The sequence below is a fragment of the Empidonax traillii genome, unplaced genomic scaffold (assembly GCF_003031625.1).
Source record: "Empidonax traillii isolate 1590-97213 ecotype Southwest subspecies unplaced genomic scaffold, ASM303162v1 scaffold671:size839176, whole genome shotgun sequence".
In the NCBI taxonomy this organism is placed as follows: Eukaryota; Metazoa; Chordata; class Aves; order Passeriformes; family Tyrannidae; genus Empidonax; species Empidonax traillii.
Window position 1 is genome coordinate 567,872 of NW_020955864.1, and position 23,159 is coordinate 591,030.

Consider the following 23,159-nt stretch of genomic DNA (forward strand, 5'->3'; position numbering starts at 1 on the left):
AAAATATATTGCAATTAAACCAAATTATTCCTTATCACAGCAAGTATAAATCCATGCAGTCATTCTGGTATAAAAATGAATCAGAAGAATGATTTTTTTTCTTCCTAAATTACCCAACTGCAAATTGTAGTTTTCTTTCAGCATAATTTCCAGTTCATGCTAAATGCACACACACACAGAGGCCCAACAGCCCTTTATACTATATAATCATCTGCCCATCCTGCTATTTCACTCCTAAGACCTAATCCTCTGTAATAATTTCAATATATTTACTACTGTGCAATTCTACTTGATTTTTATTATTTTTCTCAGTGAGTGCTTCTTACCCAAAATATTTCTATCAAGTGAAAAACCACCTACCATAGACAATTTGGGACAGCATAGCTGGAGGCCCCTAAAACTCGTTCTTTTGTTTTATAAGCTAATACACAGATTTGCCACCAATAAGAATGCAAGAGAAGTTTACAAGGAAGAAAATGCTGAGGTTTGCCCAGAAAAAGATTGATCATGGGCAACAGAGTAAACTCTCTGCTAAAGGATTATGGGCACATAAGAAGCCCAGAGATTATCTGTATTTCTCTTCTGCAATGATTAATGATTTCTGCAGTATTCTATGAAATTGTCTCTACATTAATTTTGTATCTTCTCAATATATGTATGGGTTTGGGATATAAAGGCACATCCATTATGTCCTATGAAACATGAAAATATCTATTTACCAAAAACAAAAAGCAACATAATTTTGGTAAGACAGTAATTAATTGTTTTCCAAAAAAACTTGAAATAATCCACTCAAATTTATAGCAGCTTCACAGAAAATCTTATTGGAAAGCAGAAGGCTTTTCAAACAACACCTGTGCAATGCTAAAACCAAATACATGCCTCATAACCAAGGTACAGGTTACTGAATAAAATGTTATGTTTCTGTTCTTTACAAAAATCAGAATTTTACAGCTAAATGAACATGAGAAGCTTTTAACGATAACAGCTTATTTTAGAAATACTTCAGTAACCACATATCAAAAAAAAGGCAGCTGTACTTTGTATCAGTGGCCAGAATTTTTTTCTTACAAGAATATTCTATTATTAAATGTGTAACTTTTACCAATAAACAGAAATACACTTAAGACCTACAGTCCCCATCAACATCAACGTTGCCAAGATTAGCACTGAAGAACTCGGGCATATTAAAATAAGTGAACACAGATCCTGAAAGGCAATCTTTTGCTAAATAATGCCACCTAGTTCTGAGACTAAATATTCACTTCAACCTGCAAATGTTTGAAGATAATCAAATAACTTGAGCACATGTATGCAATCTTACCTACAGTCAGGCAGAACTGCAGTACATGTACTGCCCCTTCCTGTTTCAGGAAGTTCATAAACCGAAATAAAAGGTCTTGCTGATCCCTGATCTCCTTTAGCTCCAGTTTCAATACCTGAGTAAGTTAAAAATGCAGTCAGTCAATTTTCAAACTTTCAGAGAGTACATAAATAATACAAAGAGTTGTAGAACAAAAACAGCAAGTGAAGCAAAACACTTATTCAAAACAGGAAAGAAAATAAAAGTTGCCCTTGCTTACAGATGGTTTTTTATTTCTTGGCTCTGCAAATTTCTGAAGGAATGGAACCAGTGAAGAAGTAGGCTCAGTTGCTATCTCAGGCTGCAGAAAAAAAAATTATAATTGTTAAAAAAGTTTCCTTAACGGGTGAACAAATCGCTACTCCTTTAATTTTGTCAGTACTTACTGGACTATCATCGATGAAGATCAGCAGTAAATGGTTGACAGTGTCCTGCAGGAAAACACAATATAAAATTAATATAAAAGAAACTCAACAAAATAGATGAAAGTCATTTCAATACCATGTTATGCCCAAGTTTAAACCCATGACTAGATCTAATACTTTTTAAAAATAAGAGTCTGGGAACACATGTTTGAGAATTGACCTTCAATGGTCTCTTCAAGCTTTTACAAGTCAGGGAATTTCTGAAGAGATCTGCACAGAAACATTCTTTACCAGTGGAAGAAAGCTCTACAAAGTATTTTTACTGTAAGCACAGATCTAATGAACTAACACTTCCACAGCTACAGTACTTTCTGTTTGCAGCTAGGTGATGTCTGCATAAGTATTGCAATTTTGCCTACTAAAATACATGCATAAACAAAATCAAAGATAGGAGTGCTCCATCTTTAGAAATAAATACCCTTTTATTGGCAGAATTAAGGACAAAAGCATTGATTTCAATATAACTGCAAAAAAGGTTGTTTTACTTAAGACTGTTACAAAGATCCACACAACTAGATTTCAAGTACTCGAGCCCTCGTTTAAATATAACAATAGTAATTACCAATTTGAAGATGTTTACACTAGCACTGCATTTTCCCATTTAACAAGAGTTGTAGTTCTTCATCAAAAATACATTCTTAAGATATCACACCAATACTGTTATTTTAGTTAATTCAGCGAGTTAAATACACCATTTACATGAACAAAAAAAACCACTGGCCACAAGATTCCTTTTTCTTTTACCCAGTCAAAATGCACAGCAAGTAAATCATTCTGCATCATTTGCTTTACCCACAACAACTTAATAGGAGAACAGTAATACTGAATAAATTAATATTATTCTTGTGCTCCAAGGTCTTACAGGATCAGCTAAGAAATCCATGGAGGGAAGGAAAACAGAACCAGGCAGAATCTCTCTTATCAGAAGAGCCAGCGATCTGGAAAGAAAAGAAAATAAAAATCCAAACCAGTATTAGACTACATCATTTTCTAAGTGAAGTTTCCAATGCTGTTATATACTACTGGGAAATATTTTAGGATTTAATGATATCGTAAGCATGCTATTTTAAAGGTAAATAAAAAAAAATTATAAACAAAGGGATAAGAAGGAGGGATGAGGAGAATGACTTCAGAGTTCATTCTTTCACTTCCCAAAATTACTGTACTACATAATATGGAGATACTTTAAAAAATACAATTCTAAATAAATTCTATACCTGCACTCTGTTGACTTTGGGGGCAAAATATAAGGAAAAAGAAGTTCAGTAAGTTTTCTTAAGTAGTGAAGTTCATCTCTTCGGCTTCTCAAAGCAACATGGAGTTCTGGTCCGTATTCTTCTAAAGCAGCTTGCTGCAAAAATTCTGCATTTTTTACTGAAAGTAAAAAACAGTATTAAGTTGTTTCAGCTTTTTCTTACTATGAAACAAAAGGCAATTGCTTTTCATTTGAGTTAAAATGTAAATAGTACGTATACAACTGCCAAAGGGATAAAATGTTGAAACTTTATGAAAGAACCTTGGCTTAGACTTTGAAGCCTGGGTATGTAAAAATAAATCCTCACACTGAAATAAGAATTCCTTCACCCAACAACTGCAGTTTTGCATGGTATCCAGAATGCTTACTCATCTATAATTATTGAAGAAGTCATTTTCAGCTGCTACTTCACAGATCAGCCCTTAGGAAACAAGTCTTTTCCTTTAAAACACTGAAGAAAATGCCTATGTTTTCAATGCTGTACATTTAAAATTCAGTTCTTTGCTGCTAAAGAAAAATGTTTCCCACTCCTTGATAGAAATCAAAGGAAACATGAAATTTGGGGTAAACAGCACTGCTAGATTATCTAGTATCTTGACAGTGTTGTTGTGCCACAAAAGACATCCAATGTAATTATGCTATGTCTCATTATTCATGTTATTCATTACCCACTACTCACAGAACCAATGGCATATATTTATGGATATCAAGCAGAAGTTTTGAGGGAAGGAAGAAAAGTTCATGAAGTTCATGACTCCAGTTAAAGTAAACATCTAAGCTTAAAAGTTGAATGAAACCACATTTAGTAGATACAGCACTGTGGAACACAGCCAGTGAAAAAAATAAAGATAACAACAGCAAGTGTTTCCACACATTCCTTCAATATGCAGTTTTAATACAGTTTTTATATTAGACTTGTAAAGATACTTTTACTTGGATAATAATTAAATATGCTACTGGTCAAAGTCTCTCCACGGCTTACAAACATGAACCTAACTTTTCAACATACTGATCAACTCCACTAACGCAGATGTGAAATCATTCTACCTATGAGTCAGAGTTACAGTACAGTGCACAGACGTACAACTGCTTTCATCTATAACTGCTCATCTGGAATACAAAGGAAAAACTTCAAGAAGCACTGGTAAATGACCTTGAATGCTCTGAATAGACAGAAACACATTCCTGTTTACCATAAAGAGACAGAAATTTAGTATTTTCAATGTGGGGAAATAAAATTCAAAACAGAGAGTACAAATATGTACTGCAACTTTACCCCTATCTGTCTTTGCAATCATCTAAAGAAAAATGCAAGAGGATCACTATTTTATTTTAAAAGAAGGCACAAGGATGAAAAGATGTAGCAATATAATCTCAAACATGCATAAAGAAACATTCAAACATTCAACATTGCCTTTTGAAATGGACAACATATTAGGTCTTTACATTACCTTTTTGCCTGGCCTTGGCTATCACTTCAATGTGTTTCATTGCTGCCTTGAGCATCTTCTTTGTTACAACAGTTGGAATATCCACCTAAAGAACAGTTTAAAAATAAAACCAAAATTGTTCTATTTTTTCCTCAAAATTTATTACAGACAACTATCAAACACATTAATTTGCTTCTATGTCCCCACTGTAAGCAAAGAACAAATCATCAAGAAACAATTCATGAATTCTCTAGATGAACTGACAGTATGCTCATTCTTCTGGGCAAAGCACATAAAGCATGCAGAACTCAATGCCATAAATGACACTGCTAACATATTTATTGTCAACTTATTCCCATTATGATTTTTCCATTGCAATACATACAGAAACACAGTGTGATTTCTGAGTCACAGGATATGAAGCCGAGTTCTGTGTGAAGATTTGACCATCAACAAAAGCAAAAAGTTAACTATGCTCTGCTTCTAGTACTTCTGTGCCTTAACACTGTGCAATCCTGTCCACAAGGACTAAAAGCAAAGAGTCCTCCTACACACATGCAGAAAAAATGTCACACCTTAGGTGATGGCAGAACCAAAAGATAATTTGAGTTACAGAGTCAGGATGACCATTACTGCCAATAATGATAACATTATATGATAATATGATTATAAGTCAAAAAACACGTATGACTTGACCAAGGATTGTATTACGGTCCTGCATTTAAATTTTCTTTGATGGTTAAGAAAATAAATGGAGAATTATAGATCAATTCAGGCACAAATGGACCATGGGATTTCTTAGCCCTGCTCCAAAGAGGCTCTGATTAGGGTGCTCAGGGTTGCATCAATCCTAGTTCTGAAAACCTCCTGGGATGAAGACAGTCACGTCCTCCAGCCCCAATCATCTTGGTGGCCCCTTGGCTGAACCAGCTCCACTCTCTTGGAAAAAGAAGCCCAAAACTAGATCCGTATCCTAGATACCATCCAAAGAACAACAACTAAAGGCAGATAATTACTTTCCCTGACTGACTGTCTCTGCTCCTGTTAATACAGCCCAGGATGCCTTTGGTATCGTCAGTTGCCACCGATGGCTCATATTTAGCTTCCAGCCTACCATGGGCAGCAGGTCCTTTGCAGCAAGCAGAGCATCCCTCCACAGCCAGTCAATCCCCAGCCTGTACAGGTTCAAGGGACTTCTCTTTATCCACTGCAGTGGTTTTCACAGAAACTCACCTAGAAATGGATTTCTACTTTGCATGCTCTTTATTTTAAGAAAATGACATCTCCGGGATGCAAAAACATACACTTGTAAATGTTCAAAATCTAAGACTTTTGAGTAAGTTTCTTTCCTAATGGAGTATGTTCCTCCTCCATATAGCATAAAAGTGCTTCTTACCAGACAAGGAAAGAGACAATGCAATTCCAGAGGTCACCAGAGCTGAGAGAAAAGTTGGGGGTTTATTCAATTGTACAAGGAGAATATTACATATTCCTGCATGCTCGCCTTGATGTGTGCAGCTATGACCTGGTCTGGTCAGCTCAGATAAGCCAATAAAATTGATTAGAACTGCCTAAAAGTAAGGTCAACTCCTATTTACAAGCAGGAAAGGAGGAACTTCTGCTTAGCAACAGAAGAACCCTGTCTTTTGTGCCTCACGTTTCAACAATAGTTTCTCTAAGTCAAGAGTTTCCTATGGAACACAGGGATAAGGCAGTGTTTATTCCTGCAGAAGTAAGTCAAAGAGCACATACTATCGACACTGCGGTAGACACTGGGAACGTCTGACAAAAGCTTCAGTCAGATGCAGGGCTACCTATACCACACCGTACAAAGGGAAACCCTTTTCTTTCCCTTCAAAATCCATAACCAAGCCAGAAAAGGACACAACAAGGAAAACCCAGATTTGAATCATTTTGGTATGCACTTAAGAGCTGACTGGCCTGAAGTGCTTGTTGGATCATTCAACAACCATGCCTCAAAAGAAATCCACCTAGGCAGCTTTAGACAGAAAACAAAAGCACGCTTTTCACTGAAGCAATTCATAATTTTACATCTCAATTCAGACGTAGATTTATTGCAAAAAAAAATTATAAAGATATAACCTAAAAAGAGGAAAAACAGTTTGTTTTTTCTTATACAATTCTTCCTTGATTTCAACACTTCATCTCTATTAGCCAGAACTACTGCTTTCAAGCATTTAATAATAAACCCACATCAAAGTACAGCTGCTTAGCAGAGGTATATAACTATTTTATTTTGCAACTGGTGATGAATTTCTCCTCAAATGAGGCTATAAAGGACAGAGTATCGGAGTTGAAAGGCTATAAAACACTGCCATAACCCCTCTGAGATAACTAACTGAAGCTGTAAGCTAGGAATCCTGAAATGACACAAAGTTTGTACTGTATTTGCAACTTGCCAATCAACTCTAATTTCTACACACAGCATTTTTCATAGTATATGCAGCACAACTGTTAACTGAGGCTGTCTGAATCTGTATGTGGGTGTGTGCACACACAAAAACCACTTATGCAGCAGGAAAAGAGCATGAGCTGAAAAATATAGTATAGTGTGAGACACCACACTTCCCTGCATGGCTGAGCATGCCAAGTTTCAATTTTGTTCCATAACAGAAAGTTTCTATGAGTCTATTTTTGCTTGAGGTATCCCTACCACTTCACACAAAGAGACAAAATACATTATTCTGTAGAATGCGTACAAATAAATCTAAATATTTGTAAAGAACACTGCATTTCTGTGACTACCTTTATTTTGTAGGTCCCCTGACACTGTTTAATACTTGCACATATCTTGAGTTTTTGTAGCACATATACAATACCAATATACATAGAATTGAAGATATTACATTTAAATCATTACTGTCAAAGGCAGATATGGTAAATTAGCACTCAAAGAAACTGTAGCTGATCTGACACTATTAATACCTTATTACATAATTTTCTGTCTCAACACCAGATTTACAAACAGTGCAACTAACACCGGCATGTATTAGAACTCCAAACTGAATTTTAAGAACTTGGTCCAAATTTTCAGTTTGAAAGATCTACTCCACCTCCACTGCTCCATACACTGTCTGTGCTACATTTCCTAATCTTCTCCCATGTTCACTTTAAAAAGTAACACGCTTGAGTTAGAATAAACAAGAAAGTCATCTGGATTTGATATATAACAAGGACAAATTCAAGTTGTTAATCAGTTATGACAGAGTACACGTACAACTTGTAGCTCAGGAAATACTGCTGTTACTAGGGTGGGGGAAAAAAGACACACATTTATGGTAGTGGCTCCAACAGACAGGTCAGCACTGAATAATTCTGGAAACTGAGTTACCAACCCTTGGTGCTTAGAACAGCCAGAAAGTCAGAAGCAGTTTGGGTAAAACAGACTTGAAGCACTTTACCAGAAAAGAGAATGCATGTGCTAATAGATTAAACACAGCAAAAAAAACTTTTATCTTTTGCATTCAGGATGTTTTTTAAGAATTGCATTAATATAAGAACCATATCTATTTTAATTCTTCTAGTAAGCTGTTCACCTATTGATAGTCTATTCTTTACAATGTAAGGACCTTATCTGCATTTTAATAAGTCAAGCAAGCAGAAGCTATGAGACAGGTACACTGTTAACCATGTTTTAATCAGTCTTTTTCAATAATTCTCAAAATTGTTTTCACTTGAATTAAGTCACTAAAAGATAGCTAAAAGACCATCACAAGGTTTTAATAATGTATTGCTCTGGTGTAAGAAATATACCCATTTGCAAGAACTGGAGAATGGTTTGGGTCACATGGGACCTTCACAGATCACTTATTTCAATTTCCGGCCGTGGCAGGGACATCTGTCACTAAACAGGTTGGTCAAAGACATGTCCAAATGGATGCTGAACACTTCCAATGATGAATCTTCAGAGACAATCTTTACAACCAGGAATGGGATAAGCTCCAGAAGGTGGGAACAGATACCATGAAGACCTAACTTAAGTGGTTAGAAGCTGTCTGCACTCTCTGCAAGACTGACCTTGAAATCACTATTTTTAAAAAATTAAAGAACTCATCAAAGATCGATATCAATTACTTCTGATGGATAAACCAATGTGGAAACCTTTAAGTTGCCTTACCTTGTGAATTCTCCGAACTAACACGGATGCAAAGAACCGCAGTGTGCCTCTCAGTTCATCCACTGAGGATTCATCATCAGTAATATTTCTGCAGCGTTGTAAAGCATGCCATGTAAAAAAACAGAATAAAATGCATTTCTACTAATCAAACCACAATAGATTTGGCACTATTAAAAGCAGGAATAAGACATTCAACGGTGATACTTCAACTAGTATTAACTGAAATGAAAGCAACCAGAAAGTAAGCAGTCATCTATTCAAGGAAAACAGAAAATAGAGGGAACAGCATTCCCATTATGTCTGTGAAAACAGTGGCTTGAGAAATATGTCATCAAATTGGAATGATATACCAGTTCCTGCTCTCATATATTACCTGTGTGATTTTGACTGAATAAAATCTAACTTAGTTTCTACATACGGAAACATTTATTTATTCAGTGGCATAAAGGAAACTGAACTGAAATTAAAGTGGTTTCTGCTTGGAAACAAAGAAGAATTTAAATAGATTTCCAGTTAGCCTTTCAGGACCATTTTGTCAAAACATCACCTAAACTTTTTATCCAGCTTGCCAGTTTTCATATGTTGCAATAAAGTACGGTCAGTGAAAAATCATGGCAAAAATAATTCAAAGCTGATTAAGGAAGAAAAATACCTTATTTCATGACTTTTTTTGGAAACTGAATGAAAAAGGGAAATACGCATAGTCTTAGATATAGAAAATACAACTAAACAAAGTGGAAAAAAAGACCATGATAACAGCATTCCACAAAATGCAAGTGAAAACTCAAAAATCTACCTACCAGCAATTAACATGAACACTAGAGCATGACTAAAGATATCGGTAAAACTGCAGTATAACAGCTATTAACAACTGGGTTATATAGCATTCAAATACATGTTGAAGATCAACTGCTAGGTACAGATACTAGTGACCTGACAGTCAAACTATGCAACTAATTGCATGAAAAGACACCTCAAAGAAAGCAGCCTGGCATAAGAAACACAACCATCCTCCAACAGCTAATCATATACAGATATGAATACTGTCGGGGAAAGTTTGGTTTGCTTTAAGATCAGCAGCTGACACTTTAGAAACAATATGGTTAGCACTGTCAAAGGGATTAGCACTGCCAAGGGATTAGCAAACAAACTGTGTTACTGTATTACTAGTATTTGACAGACAACAAGATACATGAAGTAATTTGGACTAAGAAGTTGATACTTTATTGACACTTGGATAACCAGTATCTTGGCTAGTTCTACTTGGACATGACTCCGTGTCACGTATTCCCACAACGTGCCATGGGTTTCCAAAGACTTTCTTTTAATCACCAGCAGAGTAAAGACTGGTGAAAAAAAACATCATGAACCCATAAAATCTCAAATCCCTAAAGACACAGAGGAAGGTCCAAATAACTTGCTCAGAAATATTTTGAAAATTAGCTGCATTTCCCCAGAACTTTAGAAATAATTTAAAAACACAACTGTCAGTGTAACAGAGAGATGTGCTAAACGAAAAAGGGTCAGTCTTAATTCTAAACAGTTCCAGAGTCTAATGCCTCAAGAGAGATACACCCAACTGCTATTGCATGCAAAGTCTTAGAGAATCTACTTATAAATGAAAATCATACATAAATACTGAAGTGATTTTTTTCTCTGTGTGTCAATTATTCTTACAAAATTCGGCTAACTCCTATCAAAAAGATGTAGAAAGGAAGATGCAAGCTAGTAAAAGTGTAAATCTATGGTTTGTAGCTCAACAAAAATTCTGAATTTTTCTGCATTACTTGCATTTAAAATATAAGCAGCTCCATATGTGAAAACACTAGGTTTAGTCACTATCAAATAAAAATGTTCTCATAGTAATGTGTTACAAAAATGTGGTAATTACTGAGTTCTATCCTAATCTGAGAGAAATAGAGTTGCAATAGCATCAATGACCAAAAAATTCACTAAGCATAAGAGTGACTCTTTCAAACTTGACACTCTCCTATTTAAAATGAGGTTGGTATAAGCAAGATATTACAGCGTTTTACTGTACAGCACAGAGCATACACAACAGACCAGTGTTTTGTTGCTCTACAAACTTGGATTACTATGCTCTATTCTTCTCATATAGTTAAAAAAAATTCTTAAAACAAATATTTAAATATAACCAGTATGAATATTTTGACAAATACCAAACAAAAATGCACAGAGGTATAACCACCTATTTCACTAGAGTTCACTGGATTTTAAGTACTAATTCTCACCCCCTTAGAGTGATCCAAATTTAGGAATGTTTGCCTTTAAACTTTGAGCTGGTAATAAAATATTACAAATTCTTACACAGTTTATTAATGAAACAAACATAAAACACAGCTTTTTTTTGACATAGCACTTTGTTTCCTGAGCAATAAATCTGTGATTTAATCTTGCAACATACACTTCTGGTAAACATTACACTTCCCAGACTTCTGAGTGAGATGTATCCTGGTAACACTGATGCCGCTGATGCCAAGAGAGTGATAGGTGCTGCAAGACAGCATCAGCTGGGACAGGACCAAAAATGCCCACCATATATATATATATATATATTTATGTTTAAAAAAAAAAAAAAACACAGGTAGCTTTTGCTCAAATTCCACTCATGGGGAAAGGGAGGCAATTAGCATAAGGAATTACGGCCAGACTTTTTTGCAAGCAAAAGTAGCAAACTGTTTTACCAGCTGAAAAGTATGAATTGCCTGCTGGTGGTTACCGAAGTGCACTGCTAAATAAGGATGGTCTGGATGGCAAAGGCTTCTGATTTGGCTCTGTGAAGAATTATCCTGAGTTAGTGAGGTTTGTTAGCTCAGAAAAAACATGTCCCGAATGCGAAAGTCCTTTGTCCTGAGCGAGCCAAACTTTGCAAACAGTGCAGGTACAGCTAAGCAGGAAAATTCATAACTGACACGCTCTACAAGCCAGACCTCAAACAGTGGCACACAGACGCACAGTTCAGGCCTCCCTGCACAGCTGCTGCTGGACACACAGAGGCACAGAAACACCTGAACGTCTAGATGAAACAGGACCAGATCTGGCATTACTACTGTTAAACTGAAACCAGGAAGCCTGTCAGGACCAAGCTGTTTCCTCTACAATTACTCAGATATCACTGCAGTCAGTGTAGGTCACCGAACTCCCAATACTTCAGGTTCATGGGAAGCTTAGTAGGTTTAATCAGCACAGTGTGATTTTACGTACCTAGTTCAAAACCTGGAGGTGCAGCCAGGCAAAACTAAAGGCAGTGCAGAAACACCTTTACTGTTCACCAGAGAGCAAGACGTAGCAGAATCTAGGCAGGTTGGCCCCACACCAAGTATGTTTTACACTGCACTTCTTAACTGTGCATATTACTACCCCACCAGATGATGTATTCCAGATTTCCACTGCCTTGGATGCCAGAGAGGTAAGTAATTGGTGGAAGCCAAGTTTCCTTCTCAGTCCATAACAAAGACATTGAAGACACTTTCCACCAGCCAAGAAAAAACTATTTTCAAATTACAAAGTACAGAAGATGGCTGCCTTACATTTGTTTCTTTATCAAACCACTCAATAGAAAATGCTCTAGTTTTCTGTATTTGAAAGTTTAAAACCTTGAGGTTTCCAGAGTGAACATACACGGTGCTAAAGCTCCCTCTGCCGTTTGCATTAGCAGTGAAATTTTACACTTCGGCACATTCAGCACCAAGTTAGAAGTGAGGCATGCAGGTATTGGTCATGAACAAAAACCAAAGAGGCAAGTAAGTCTGCCCAGAAAATTTTAGGTCTCTGAGACAGGAAAAAAATCCCACATAGAATAAAATAAAAGAAAGTATATATTTTTTAACATGAACTGAACATTTCCATCCAATGAAAAAAATCAAATTCAGAATTAAGGCAAGATGTTGTTTTAACACATTAATTCCAGCATGAACAATTAGAAATATTTTCATATCTTCTTACAAAGTACTGCAAAGTATTAATTACAAAGATACATGGGAAAAAAACACCCAAATAAATAAATAAATAAGCCATAGTCTTTTTTTTATTCACTGTTTTAAAGTTATTTACACAGTACTATTCTATTCAGTGCAACATAACCACTCAGTCTTGAAACTCAGCAAATCACCAGATGATCTCCAAGACTCGATCACATGTATTCAAAGTGCCTTTTCTATATTTATTGGAAGTGGAATTTTTGACTTTTTAAAGACTCTGTGAAGTAATTAATCTATTTTTAAAAGCAATATGATAGATCGGTATGCTTCTAATCTGGAAGTAAATTTTGGGGGGGAGGGGGATGAGGTTTTATGCAGGTTTTAATCAATCCATACTTACTTCCAAGTAAGAGTTATTAGAAAATAAACACTACAAAAGGGTTTGTAATGAAATACAAATTTCAGAACCACCTCTATCATACCTAACTCGTTAAAAGATCTGTTCTACTCTGCTAAGAGACAATAAAATGATGAAAGTGTAGCACTCACAAGTATGCTTTATCTTTCACTAAAGGAATGTTTATTTTCAGGTAACTATTTCTTAAAAAGATTGATAAATATTTATGATATTAAAAAACAGCAAGCTTTAGGTAAAGCTCATACCTGTACCATGGATAAATAAAGTTTTCCAGCACCAACTCAAGCACCTGTGCAGAACAAAGACAATCATGTTACAAAATGAACAATTTACTATAAATCCCTATTAGAAGAGTTAAAAACACAAACACCTTCCAAAACTCACAGGGTATAATTCATATATCACAAAACTTTACAATATACATGTGTAAGTTGCGATCTTACTGTGATATCAACTATTCTGCATCATAATCAGTACTTTGGGTAAATAGCAACAAAGTGATGGTTTCATCAGATACCAAGAAGAAACATCTGCCACTAATACTATCAGTAACACTAAGCACAGTGCCATGGCTGCTGTCAGGCAACTGCTATGAAACACGCAATCTTATCTCAAATAGCCCTTCTCAAATTTTTCAGAGCAGTCCCTGTTCTTTTCTGATGTAGCGCAGAGTATCCCTCAGGCACAGTTACCCATCCTACACTAACACATATGTCCACCCTTTTTCATCCAAACCTCCACCTTTTCCTGCTCTCCCCCACCCTCAATGTAGGACAGACAATCCTGTACGCTCACCGCTCAAAGAAAGCGAAAGAAAGATCGTAAAAAGTCATTCCTATGAAAGCCACCTACCTTTCTCCATATCCTGTATCACAGCTTTCAACAAAGCCTGCCTTAAGGTCCAGTCATCACTTGAAGTCCTAACCAGAGCATTTCTCAAAGTCTTTGTCCTACATGCATCCTCACGGTATCCCTCTGTCCTGTTCCTAGCCCCTGCATATCCCACCTACATGGATCTCCGTAGAAAAATCTTTTCCAACCTTTGCGTCAAACCTGTTCAACACAGGTCAAGCCTGTGGTTGCCTTTTCCACGCCAAAAAACCTGGGTTCATCAGGAAGAACCGCAATTATTGCAGTCACGTCACAGGCACGCCCTGGTTCAGTTTGGCTTTTAATGTGACAGAAGAAGGGGGTAAAGGAGGCGACAGTCCCTGTTCAACCAATACGCTGCCACCACCACATACACCAGGTGTACTGCTCACAGGACTGCATTTTTGACACCTCTCCTTACATCTACACACAAGTGTCAAGTACCAGTTACAGCCCTTGCACCATGATTAGCAAAATGAAAACTTTACAAGGGAAGGAAAACCATCAGACAGTGTGAAGGAAAAAAAAACATGAGGAAGTAGAGAGAAGGATGAAATTTTGAGATATCCCCTCCTTCACTATAACCCCAAGATATTGCCCACACTACCTTCTCCTGTCACAAACTACCCCTTAATCTGAATCACTGCTTTAGAGATTGGTTTGTCCCCAGCAGCATCACTGCTGATCAGAGTAGTAAGACAGAATATATGTGTTGCTATGTGAGGCTGCTGTGCCACATTCCATAGAAGGAAAGGTTCTGCAAAGCCCCTGTGTACAAAGAAAAATGTAAAATCTGTTTGAAAAGAAAGCTGAATGTAACAGCTGATAGAGAAGTGTCATTTATGAGAATAAGTGTTACTCTTCTTACAAGATCTGCTGTTGCACTCATTCACACAGTATGCACTGCAAGAATTCAAGACTTCCTAAATTTATGCTATCTTTAGGGCACTACATGACTCTGCTCCTCTCATGATTATAAAAGCACACTCAATAAAAAGCACACTCCAGACTTTTTAATCTCTCTCAATTCTTCAGACTTGAGCAGCTCATGAATGAATACTCTTTTTCTGTCTTCACCACTAAGAATATCATCTGCTCAAATTTGATAAGACACTCTCTCTTTTCCAGTTGTTCCATTCCACTGTCCCTACCTCTTTCTAGAGAAATGTTTTCCAGTTTGGGATAACTTCAGATGTCTGTGTTGTGTCATCAGTGTCTTTTGTCCTATCTACGTGCTATATTATCCTATATTATGTGCTAAAGCAGTAATAGATCTTGAAACTGTAATACCATCATGTGTTAATGACAGGTGGCGAAGTTAAATGTTATGTCATGTTGTCCTGCGTCATCCTCCCCCTGCCCAATCTCGTATTTCCATTAAGAGCAGGGTGGAAAGGTGGGGGGAGACGACAACCTCCTTTGGAAGTTAATCTTCAGACAACAAGAAGGAGATCACATCCAGCTCGAGTCAGCAATCACAGGCCACTGGCCTTAGGAACACATTAGGCCACTCAAATAAATTTCCCTGATGCTTTCCACAGCACTGCCAGTACATCAGCCACCAATTTACTCCACAGAAATCTCAGTCTCGCAGGTATTGCAATATTATTTTTGTTCATGCAGAGTTTCTAATAAAAAAACCTCTTTCAAGGCTCAAATGCAGACTCTTTAAAAAAAGTGCCTTACAAAAGCAAAGCCCTGCAAAAAAATCCATACAATGCATCTATGTATTAAAGGAGCCCTTTTCTTCCTTCCTCCGCTTTTGCTCTGTGCCTCCCCCTCAGGAGCAACAGCAGCAGAGCATCTTCTGTTTGGAGCAGAAAGTGCACTTGAACAGCCCTCAAGCACAAGACTGTACTCTAAAGCAATACAATGCACTCCTCGTGAAACAGCTTTCTTCATCCATGACTACTCCTTCAGAACTGAAAGCCTGTCCATCAAGCTTTACACGCAGGTGTCACTGCAATTCAGTTCATCAGTTGCTAACATAACTTATTGGCCCTCTCTTCCCCTACAGTCCAGAGGGTTCTGAAGCCACCAGCATAATTGTTTCCAGCAGTGAGAGATCTCATCCTTACTGCTAACTATGCAAAACACACATGGTTGAGATTCATCTCCCCATGGTTATTAAATAAGCAAGAAAAATAAAACAAGTGCATGACCCTTCCCACTCTGGACAAAGTCCTCTTGAGAGGGGAGATGTTTGTATTAACTGAGTTCCAGTTGAACCATTTTACAGACTTCCCAGTGTTTCTCTTCCACAGCCACACTGTAAGGACAGGCTTTATGGTACTGCTTCCACAAGACATGGCCATGCAGATAATCCCAGCAGACCAAGACCCAGAGACAGCATGCACAGAGACAGACAACTAACTCAAGATGCACTTGGAGTCCACCTAGCCCTGGTCTTGCTATCAGAAGGAAAGACACGTTCTATTAGAACTCAAGTTATCTATATGGCCTTAAAAAAAATGTGTGGACACACACAAAGCAGCCCCTATTTGCAATTTACTAAACACATGGCATAGCAGAAGCACTTGGGTATAATGCTCCATTGCACCAAGGTGTTGTACAGAAGTTAAAAGAGAGCTATGGAGAGAAATCCTCCCTACTACAAAATATAAGCACTCAAAGAATAATAAGCCTCTGACTGCCACTAATTGGATTTCAAGACAGGCAATCCACACTGTTTTCCCTTGAGCATTCCAGACTCTATCAGTGTAATTCTGTAAGATAGAAAAAACCCTGTCACATTATCCATTGCACTTCCACAAAGCGTTGGGAAAGCAGGACACGTGCACCCACTCCCATTCTTAGCAACACCAACAGTATTACTCAAGCTCAATTGCTCACACTACACCATGTCAATAAAGTAGATGGGACATCCCTAAGAATGACAGCTAATGATAACCCATTTCCCTGTCTGTAAATTATTTTAAATACAAATGATGAGTCATTTTTTTTTAAATACAAACGACAAGTCATTTCATTTAAAGCCAACCTATTTTCAAGCATTTTGCAAAATTACTCTTTCTACTTTGTGTGGGCAGCTTTGAATTGGAAAGAGAGTACAAGTGTAAAACCAAATGCAGCAGTTAACAATGTAAGCAGCAGTTGCAGAAAAAAAAAAAAAAAAGAAATTATTTTCTAGAATGCACTGCAACACTGCAAGCTAGTCAGTCTTTGCTGCTGAGACAAGCTTTCTGGCACTGCCATACAACTGACCCCAGTTATCAGAAGGAGGAACTGTAGAGCAGAGTGATGACTGAGTCAGTAGCAGGTCAAGACTACCAGGCCAAATTAGAGTGGAAAGGAGCAATAAACCACAATGACAATTATAAAGCCTTAAAAGACAGTTCAACTAGATAGCTGAGACCACTTCCTGAGGGTGGAGCAAGCCATTTCCAATAAAAAAGCATGCAGCCCATTGTGCTGCTGAAAGAGGTCAGGATGGCAAAGAGCACGTTCAGACAGTAACTGATTTCTTGTCATGCATTTGTCCATTTCTAACTTTTAGAAAAGAAAAAAAATTCTAGTCCAATAATCGAGTCAAGAACCCAAGAACTTGAGAATTTAAAAAAAAATAAAAAAAATAACTGTGAGATCAAAAGACAGCAGCACCTTGATCCAGTAGGGCATTTATTTCATGACGCCTATCAAGAGTAGCTGAGCAGCTTTCCACAGATTTGACTGCAACTATCACTCACATGGCAAAAATGAGATTGTAAGGAAAAAGATGAGTTCATTAACAGAACAACAGAATTAAATTCTTCTCTATGCAATCTGTAGCACCTAGACTATATGCAACATAAAACTGACCAACAGAGATCATCTCCTTATTCAAAAAGGAAGAAAACATCGAAGAAACATAACACTGAATGGATTAGAAACTGGAAACAAAATCACACTTAGGTCACTGCATTATTTTTGTGCAGGATACAGCCCACACTATACAATATTAGTAGATGCATAGTTGAGATAGTTTAGAGTTCAACTGGGGGGAACATCCAAGCATAGATTTTAATTCTTCTTCTAAACCACGTACAGCAGCTAGATAGCCTAAAGGCTGAAAAAGATTAAGAATTTGCAAAGTGCAAAAAACTGCCATCACAATTCAAAGGAGAAAAAAAATCCATACTTGTGAGAAGAACTTGGATTTCTTCTGATTTCAGTGTGTACTAAACTATTCTGAAAGCACGTGAAAACACAAGTGTAAAGCTTATACAACTGGTTCAAATTAGAACCACTTGGAAATGAGAGTATTGTCAAAATTCTTCAACCTACCAAAGAAGAACTAGAAAAACTAATACATAGTAAGAAAAATCCCAGAATTATTCCAAGTACTTGAAGAATCTGTTTTTTAGAAGCAGGCTGCACTGGGCACTCCTTTAGAATCTAATTAATCCTAATTCAAGTTCACACTGTATCAGCTTCTCTCTAATGTAAGACTAACCCACAAAAGAAAGTAAGAGCAGTCTCTCCTTCCAGCCTGAAGCAGGCTATCTAATTCCAGGTCAGCATTACATACTGCATCCTCAGAGCAGATGATCAAGAGGAATAGGGTGTGGGCAGAACCCCTGCTACCCTTTTAACCAGTAGAGAAGAGCTGCAGTGAGGAACAATGCAATGAAATTTCTCATTCCAAACAGTATCTGCCCTACACAGCTGATAATGGTGGCTCAGACTGCTTTTTGTGAGACGTTAAAGAGGATTACCCTGGCTCTCTGCCCTGGGGAAGGCGCAGAACTCAGGTCTGGTACTTCCCTCTAGTTAAGCATACAGAGATAAAGGAATGAGAAACACGGCATAGATACACAAAAGCCACGTGTACAGTGCTAAATAAAGCAGGGCTTGGGACATGCCACAGAAGTATGAAGTAAATTAAGAAAAGCTCACTGCTTTGGTAAAGGCAGAATTACAGCAACAGCAATCAAATGCAAAATGCCAAGGGGTAGCAACACATTTTAAAGATCAGTCTTAGAAGATAACTATGGTATCTACTCATATCCCTTATGAATAAGATACTACAAACAACCTCTTTAGCATTAAATTCCCATTTAAGCTACAGAGGGAAATTTCTAGTTATTCAGCATTTGACCACATCCTTTGCTTACACTGTCACATCTATCTGGTACCCAAAATTCTAAAAACGTTACATGCCTAGAACTGTTTATTTTATATTCCATTATTAAAGTAAGAGCCTACTGAAATGGTATTCAGCAATACTGTCATTTTAATACACTTAAACTTATTTAAAAAAATAATAGATTAAGTCATTTAAAAGAATAAATGTTCACTTCTGAAATGGCAGAGGAAATCACTTCATTAAACTAAAGGAAGTCATTAAGTTGTTACATGTTCTTTTTTAAAAGCACTGCTTAATTGTCCATCCCTCCCTTCCTTTAAGGTTAAATTCTTCTCCTATTCCTGCAGTGGTCCATTCCTGGGACCCCATTAGGCAGAGGTGAACTAAAGTGATAGCTTACACCACAAACACATGCAGCTTTGACTTCATAAACCATGTTGTTAATTGCAAGAACTGACATGCAAAAATCTTCTCGCTTCTGGTATGCTAATTGTTCTTCCTCCTACCACAGAACTCCAAAGTTGGAATTCCAAATAAATGGATATTAAGGTACATACATGCTTGTGTATTTTCCTAGCTTTAAAAAACAACTAAAGCTTATCTGTTTAGCTGCCAGTATATTCCATCAACTACCAACCAAGGAGATAAAAACCCCAAACAAACGACCAAAGAAAAACTGCTCTTCAGATAGTTCCTTTCTAAGAGATTGGAACAAAATAAAACTTCTGATTTACAACCTTATTAAAAATATATCTATGCTATTCTTCTTAGAGTAAATCCAGTAATTTCTCTTTTTTAGACAGATTTTGTTACTACTTTGCCTAGTCTGAAGAGGATCCTAAAAATCATAGTGTTCCAACTGCCCTGTCATGGGCAGGGACACTTGCCCACCACTAGACCTGATTGCTCAGAGCTCCATCCATCCTGGCCTTAAACACCTCCAGGGATGGGGCATCCACAGATTCTCCGGGCAACCTGTTCCAGTGCCTCACCATCCTCACAGTAAAGAATTTCTTCCTAATATCTAATCTAAACCTACTCTCTTTCAGTTTGAATCCATTCTGCCCTGTCCTGTTACTACATGCGCTCTTGTAAACAGCCTCTTCCCACCTTTCTTTTAGTCTCCCTACCATCAAATTATCATCTTCATCACAGAAATTTTGTAGCTGGAGCAAATCATCTCTTACCCTCTACTCCAACAAACCAGGCAGGGCAAAATTCTCAACTTTTCAAGAATTGTACATGTTCATTTATAACCGTTCTTATAAATATTCTTCTAAATTTAAACAGACATTTCTTCTATGTTCTAGGTGCACTACCACAGAAGCAGTCACATCCTTGTTAACAAGCAGGCCACCTCACCTCTCTGCTCCTGGTACATATTCTTTTGGTTTGACTTTCACATGAAGAAGTTAAAATACTTGGGAAGTACATCTGAGCTATCTACTGGACCAGAAGTAAAAGGTCTAAAAGATATGTAATAAAAACCCACAGAAGTCTAAGGTACTAAAGAAACGATGCACTAATTACCTCTGAGAGTGATGCATCGACCTTGGAAGGCACTTTCAGATCCAGCCATGGCTGATAGTTTTCCAGAAGCAATGTAGGTCTATAGGAGAGCATGGAAAAGTTTATGTAACAATAAGTAACTGAAAGTTTCCTACCATGATGTATAAAATGTCAGCAATACTAAGCTTACCAGTGCCACAGATGCAATTTACCTGTGCCTCTTGCATTTGACCTTGCCACATACAGCACAGCTGTGACCGTGGGGAAACAGCTCTGGCAATTCCAACTGCTAAGAGAAGATACTTGGACAAGTTTACATTCTTCAAAATGATAACTCTACTAATATATCAACACATTTGTGAATTTCCTTTTAGAGTATATTACTACAGAGAGCTGAATAAAGACAATGTTGTTCTCCCAGCAAGAAAACAAGATAACAAGGCACTGTAAGAGAAACAACTGAACCAAACAGAAAAATCACTTCCACTGAAACAAAGTGTGAGACAGGTATCCTTTCACATCTCATCTCCCCAGACATTAGTCAGTCTAATAACAGACCAGCTGGGATTTCTGCAAAACCTGCCTTACTCATAGCCTTGAACTACTGCAAGTCCTATGAAATTCTACGCAAAACCATTTTAAGCTATAAAACAGCAGTTTGCTTTGGGAATGTTTTTCTCTTTGCAACACAGTACCACTTACACAATTTTGATTACAGTGAGCAAAGAACACTCAGCACTGGCTTGCCATCGGCATCTTTAGAAAAGAAAAAGTCCCAATAAAAGAGCAAACAACTACCTAATTTCTCCACTGTCTGCTACTCAAATGCTCAAAATGTATTTATTTACAATTACTCAAAACGCGAAAGAACTAAAGAACTAAACAACATCCATAAACATCCCCAAGAACAGGCTTTGCAGCCATACCTAGATTTGATAGGGCTATGCAAAAACGTGTGCTGAATCCAAAGTCTTAATCATCACCTATTTGCTATAAAACACCTATATCAGCAGGAGGATATGAGCTGTACCGATGTACATTACTTCTGAAAGCAGCTAGAATTACACAATAATTGCTGCCCAGCATAAATTCTTGTCTTTAACAACTGCTCAGACATATTTACCTTGGGTTTATATTTTATTGTGAACAGAATATTGGGCAAGAGGGAATCCGGTCCTAAGGAACAGTAGAAGGTGACGACGCCAGCCACGAACGACCAGAAGATCATCAAGACGTGAAGATACCTTGCAAACAAACACACAGGAAGGAAACATCACCGCATGAGCGGCAGCCCCGCGCCGCACCGGGCCCGGCTCCCCCGCCGCGTCCAGCCTGCCTACCGGTTGAGGAGGAGGGTGGCGGCGCCCAGCCCCAGGAGGAGGCAGCAGGAGAGCGGGTACTGCCGGCAGGTGTCCCGCAGCGCCTCGGCGCCCCGCAGCCGGCGCCGCAGCCTCTGCCCGGCCGCCCGCAGCCAGCCCATGGCGGCCGTGCCCGCGCGGCCCGGGCAGGCGGGGCCGCTTCCGCCGCCGGCGCCCCGTGATGGCGGCGCCGTGACGGGCACCGCGTCAGAGGGCGCGGCCGGGCTGAGGGGGCGGCGGCCGCGCAGGAGGAGCGGGATCCCGGGTCGGGTCCGCGGGACGTCCTGCCCGCAGCATTTCCCTGGTGGCATTTGGAGCTCTGCGGTCTAACACAGCGTGCCAGGCGCTGTAAATAGGAGCTCTCCGATGACGGAAAGCGTACCTAGTTATAAATACTCGGGTCCTGGGCGGCAAGGGGGCTCCCAGCGCCAAGCGGACAGAAACTGCTGCGTCTGATTATACGCTCTATATTTAGATGATGACCGAACTAAATCACTCAGTGACCAAGACGCTAAAACCCGTACAAACACTTCTCAAACTTGGTAATTGGTTGTAAAGAAAAGGAATAGAGTAGGGAATGTAACAAGACCTCACCTTAACATCGGTAGTGTTACAAGGGTAAGGCACTGAAAACAGAGGTCTGGCATGTAGCTTATGGCTAGCGAAAACGATTTAAAGCCGACCTGACATGAATAATGCCTTCTTTATTCTGCATTATTCTTCATTCAACTGCAAGCCACAGGCTTTCAAACCACTTGAGTGCCTTTCAGAAGCTCTGTATTTATTCAGTCTTACGAAATTCAAGGCTGCGTTAATAGGACACTACTGGTTATGGGGAATACGGGTTCAATGGCCAAAATAAAATAATTTCTGGGAAATCCTACTGATTAAAGGGCTTCTAAGTGGCAAATATGAAAGACACCTGCTCAGGGAGAGGTGCCTGCTTTTGAGCTGTTTCAAGAAGTTGCTGTTGTTATGGTCATTTGTACTAACCCCACGCAGGCACATTTGAGCACATTCAGTAAGTGAGCACATGGAACACTTCTATTCAGAACAATCAGAACTCTAAGGATGCTGTTAAGGAGAAGATGGTATTTGGAAGGTGAGTCAGTATCTAGAAATCAAAAGCTGAAAACAGCTTTCAGAATCTTGGCTCAGATGTTGTGTCAGGCAGCGCTTCCCTTGACCTCTCAAGCAGGTGAAATGCTGCAGTTTGACTTCAGTATGCTGACCTTTCTCAGAGAGCTTGGCAAAAGCTCAGGGTCAGCTTGAATTTCTTTAAGAGCCTCTGCAAAGTCTTATTTCATGTCAGTCCACATTTTCTGTTAAAAAAAACAAGGTGAATTCACACAGCAGATCTCCATAC

The 23,159-nt window shown here is 38.3% G+C and overlaps 1 protein-coding gene across 4 annotated transcripts in view; it reads right to left on the bottom strand.

Moving 5' to 3' along the window:
- The window catches only part of SNX14 (sorting nexin 14), a 49,721-nt gene extending 27,773 nt beyond the window's left edge, over positions 1–21,948 (bottom strand). For 2 of the 4 annotated variants that reach the window (XM_027899479.1, XM_027899477.1), the window contains exons 1-12: positions 21,776–21,904; positions 21,559–21,679; positions 20,648–20,721; positions 20,457–20,535; positions 13,216–13,259; positions 8,612–8,699; positions 4,495–4,579; positions 3,006–3,162; positions 2,651–2,726; positions 1,750–1,794; positions 1,584–1,664; positions 1,325–1,439 (exon numbers count right to left, since the gene is read on the bottom strand). In XM_027899479.1, coding sequence (XP_027755280.1) covers positions 1,325–1,439; positions 1,584–1,664; positions 1,750–1,794; positions 2,651–2,726; positions 3,006–3,162; positions 4,495–4,579; positions 8,612–8,699; positions 13,216–13,259; positions 20,457–20,535; positions 20,648–20,721; positions 21,559–21,663 — 949 coding nt within the window. In that variant the 5' untranslated portion in view covers positions 21,664–21,679; positions 21,776–21,904. Of the gene's footprint in view, positions 1–1,324; positions 1,440–1,583; positions 1,665–1,749; positions 1,795–2,650; positions 2,727–3,005; positions 3,163–4,494; positions 4,580–8,611; positions 8,700–13,215; positions 13,260–20,456; positions 20,536–20,647; positions 20,725–21,558; positions 21,680–21,775 lie in introns of all 4 variants that reach the window. The other 2 variants (XM_027899478.1, XM_027899476.1) reach the window with 2 other exon arrangements.
- Positions 21,949–23,159: the final 1,211 nt, after the last annotated feature.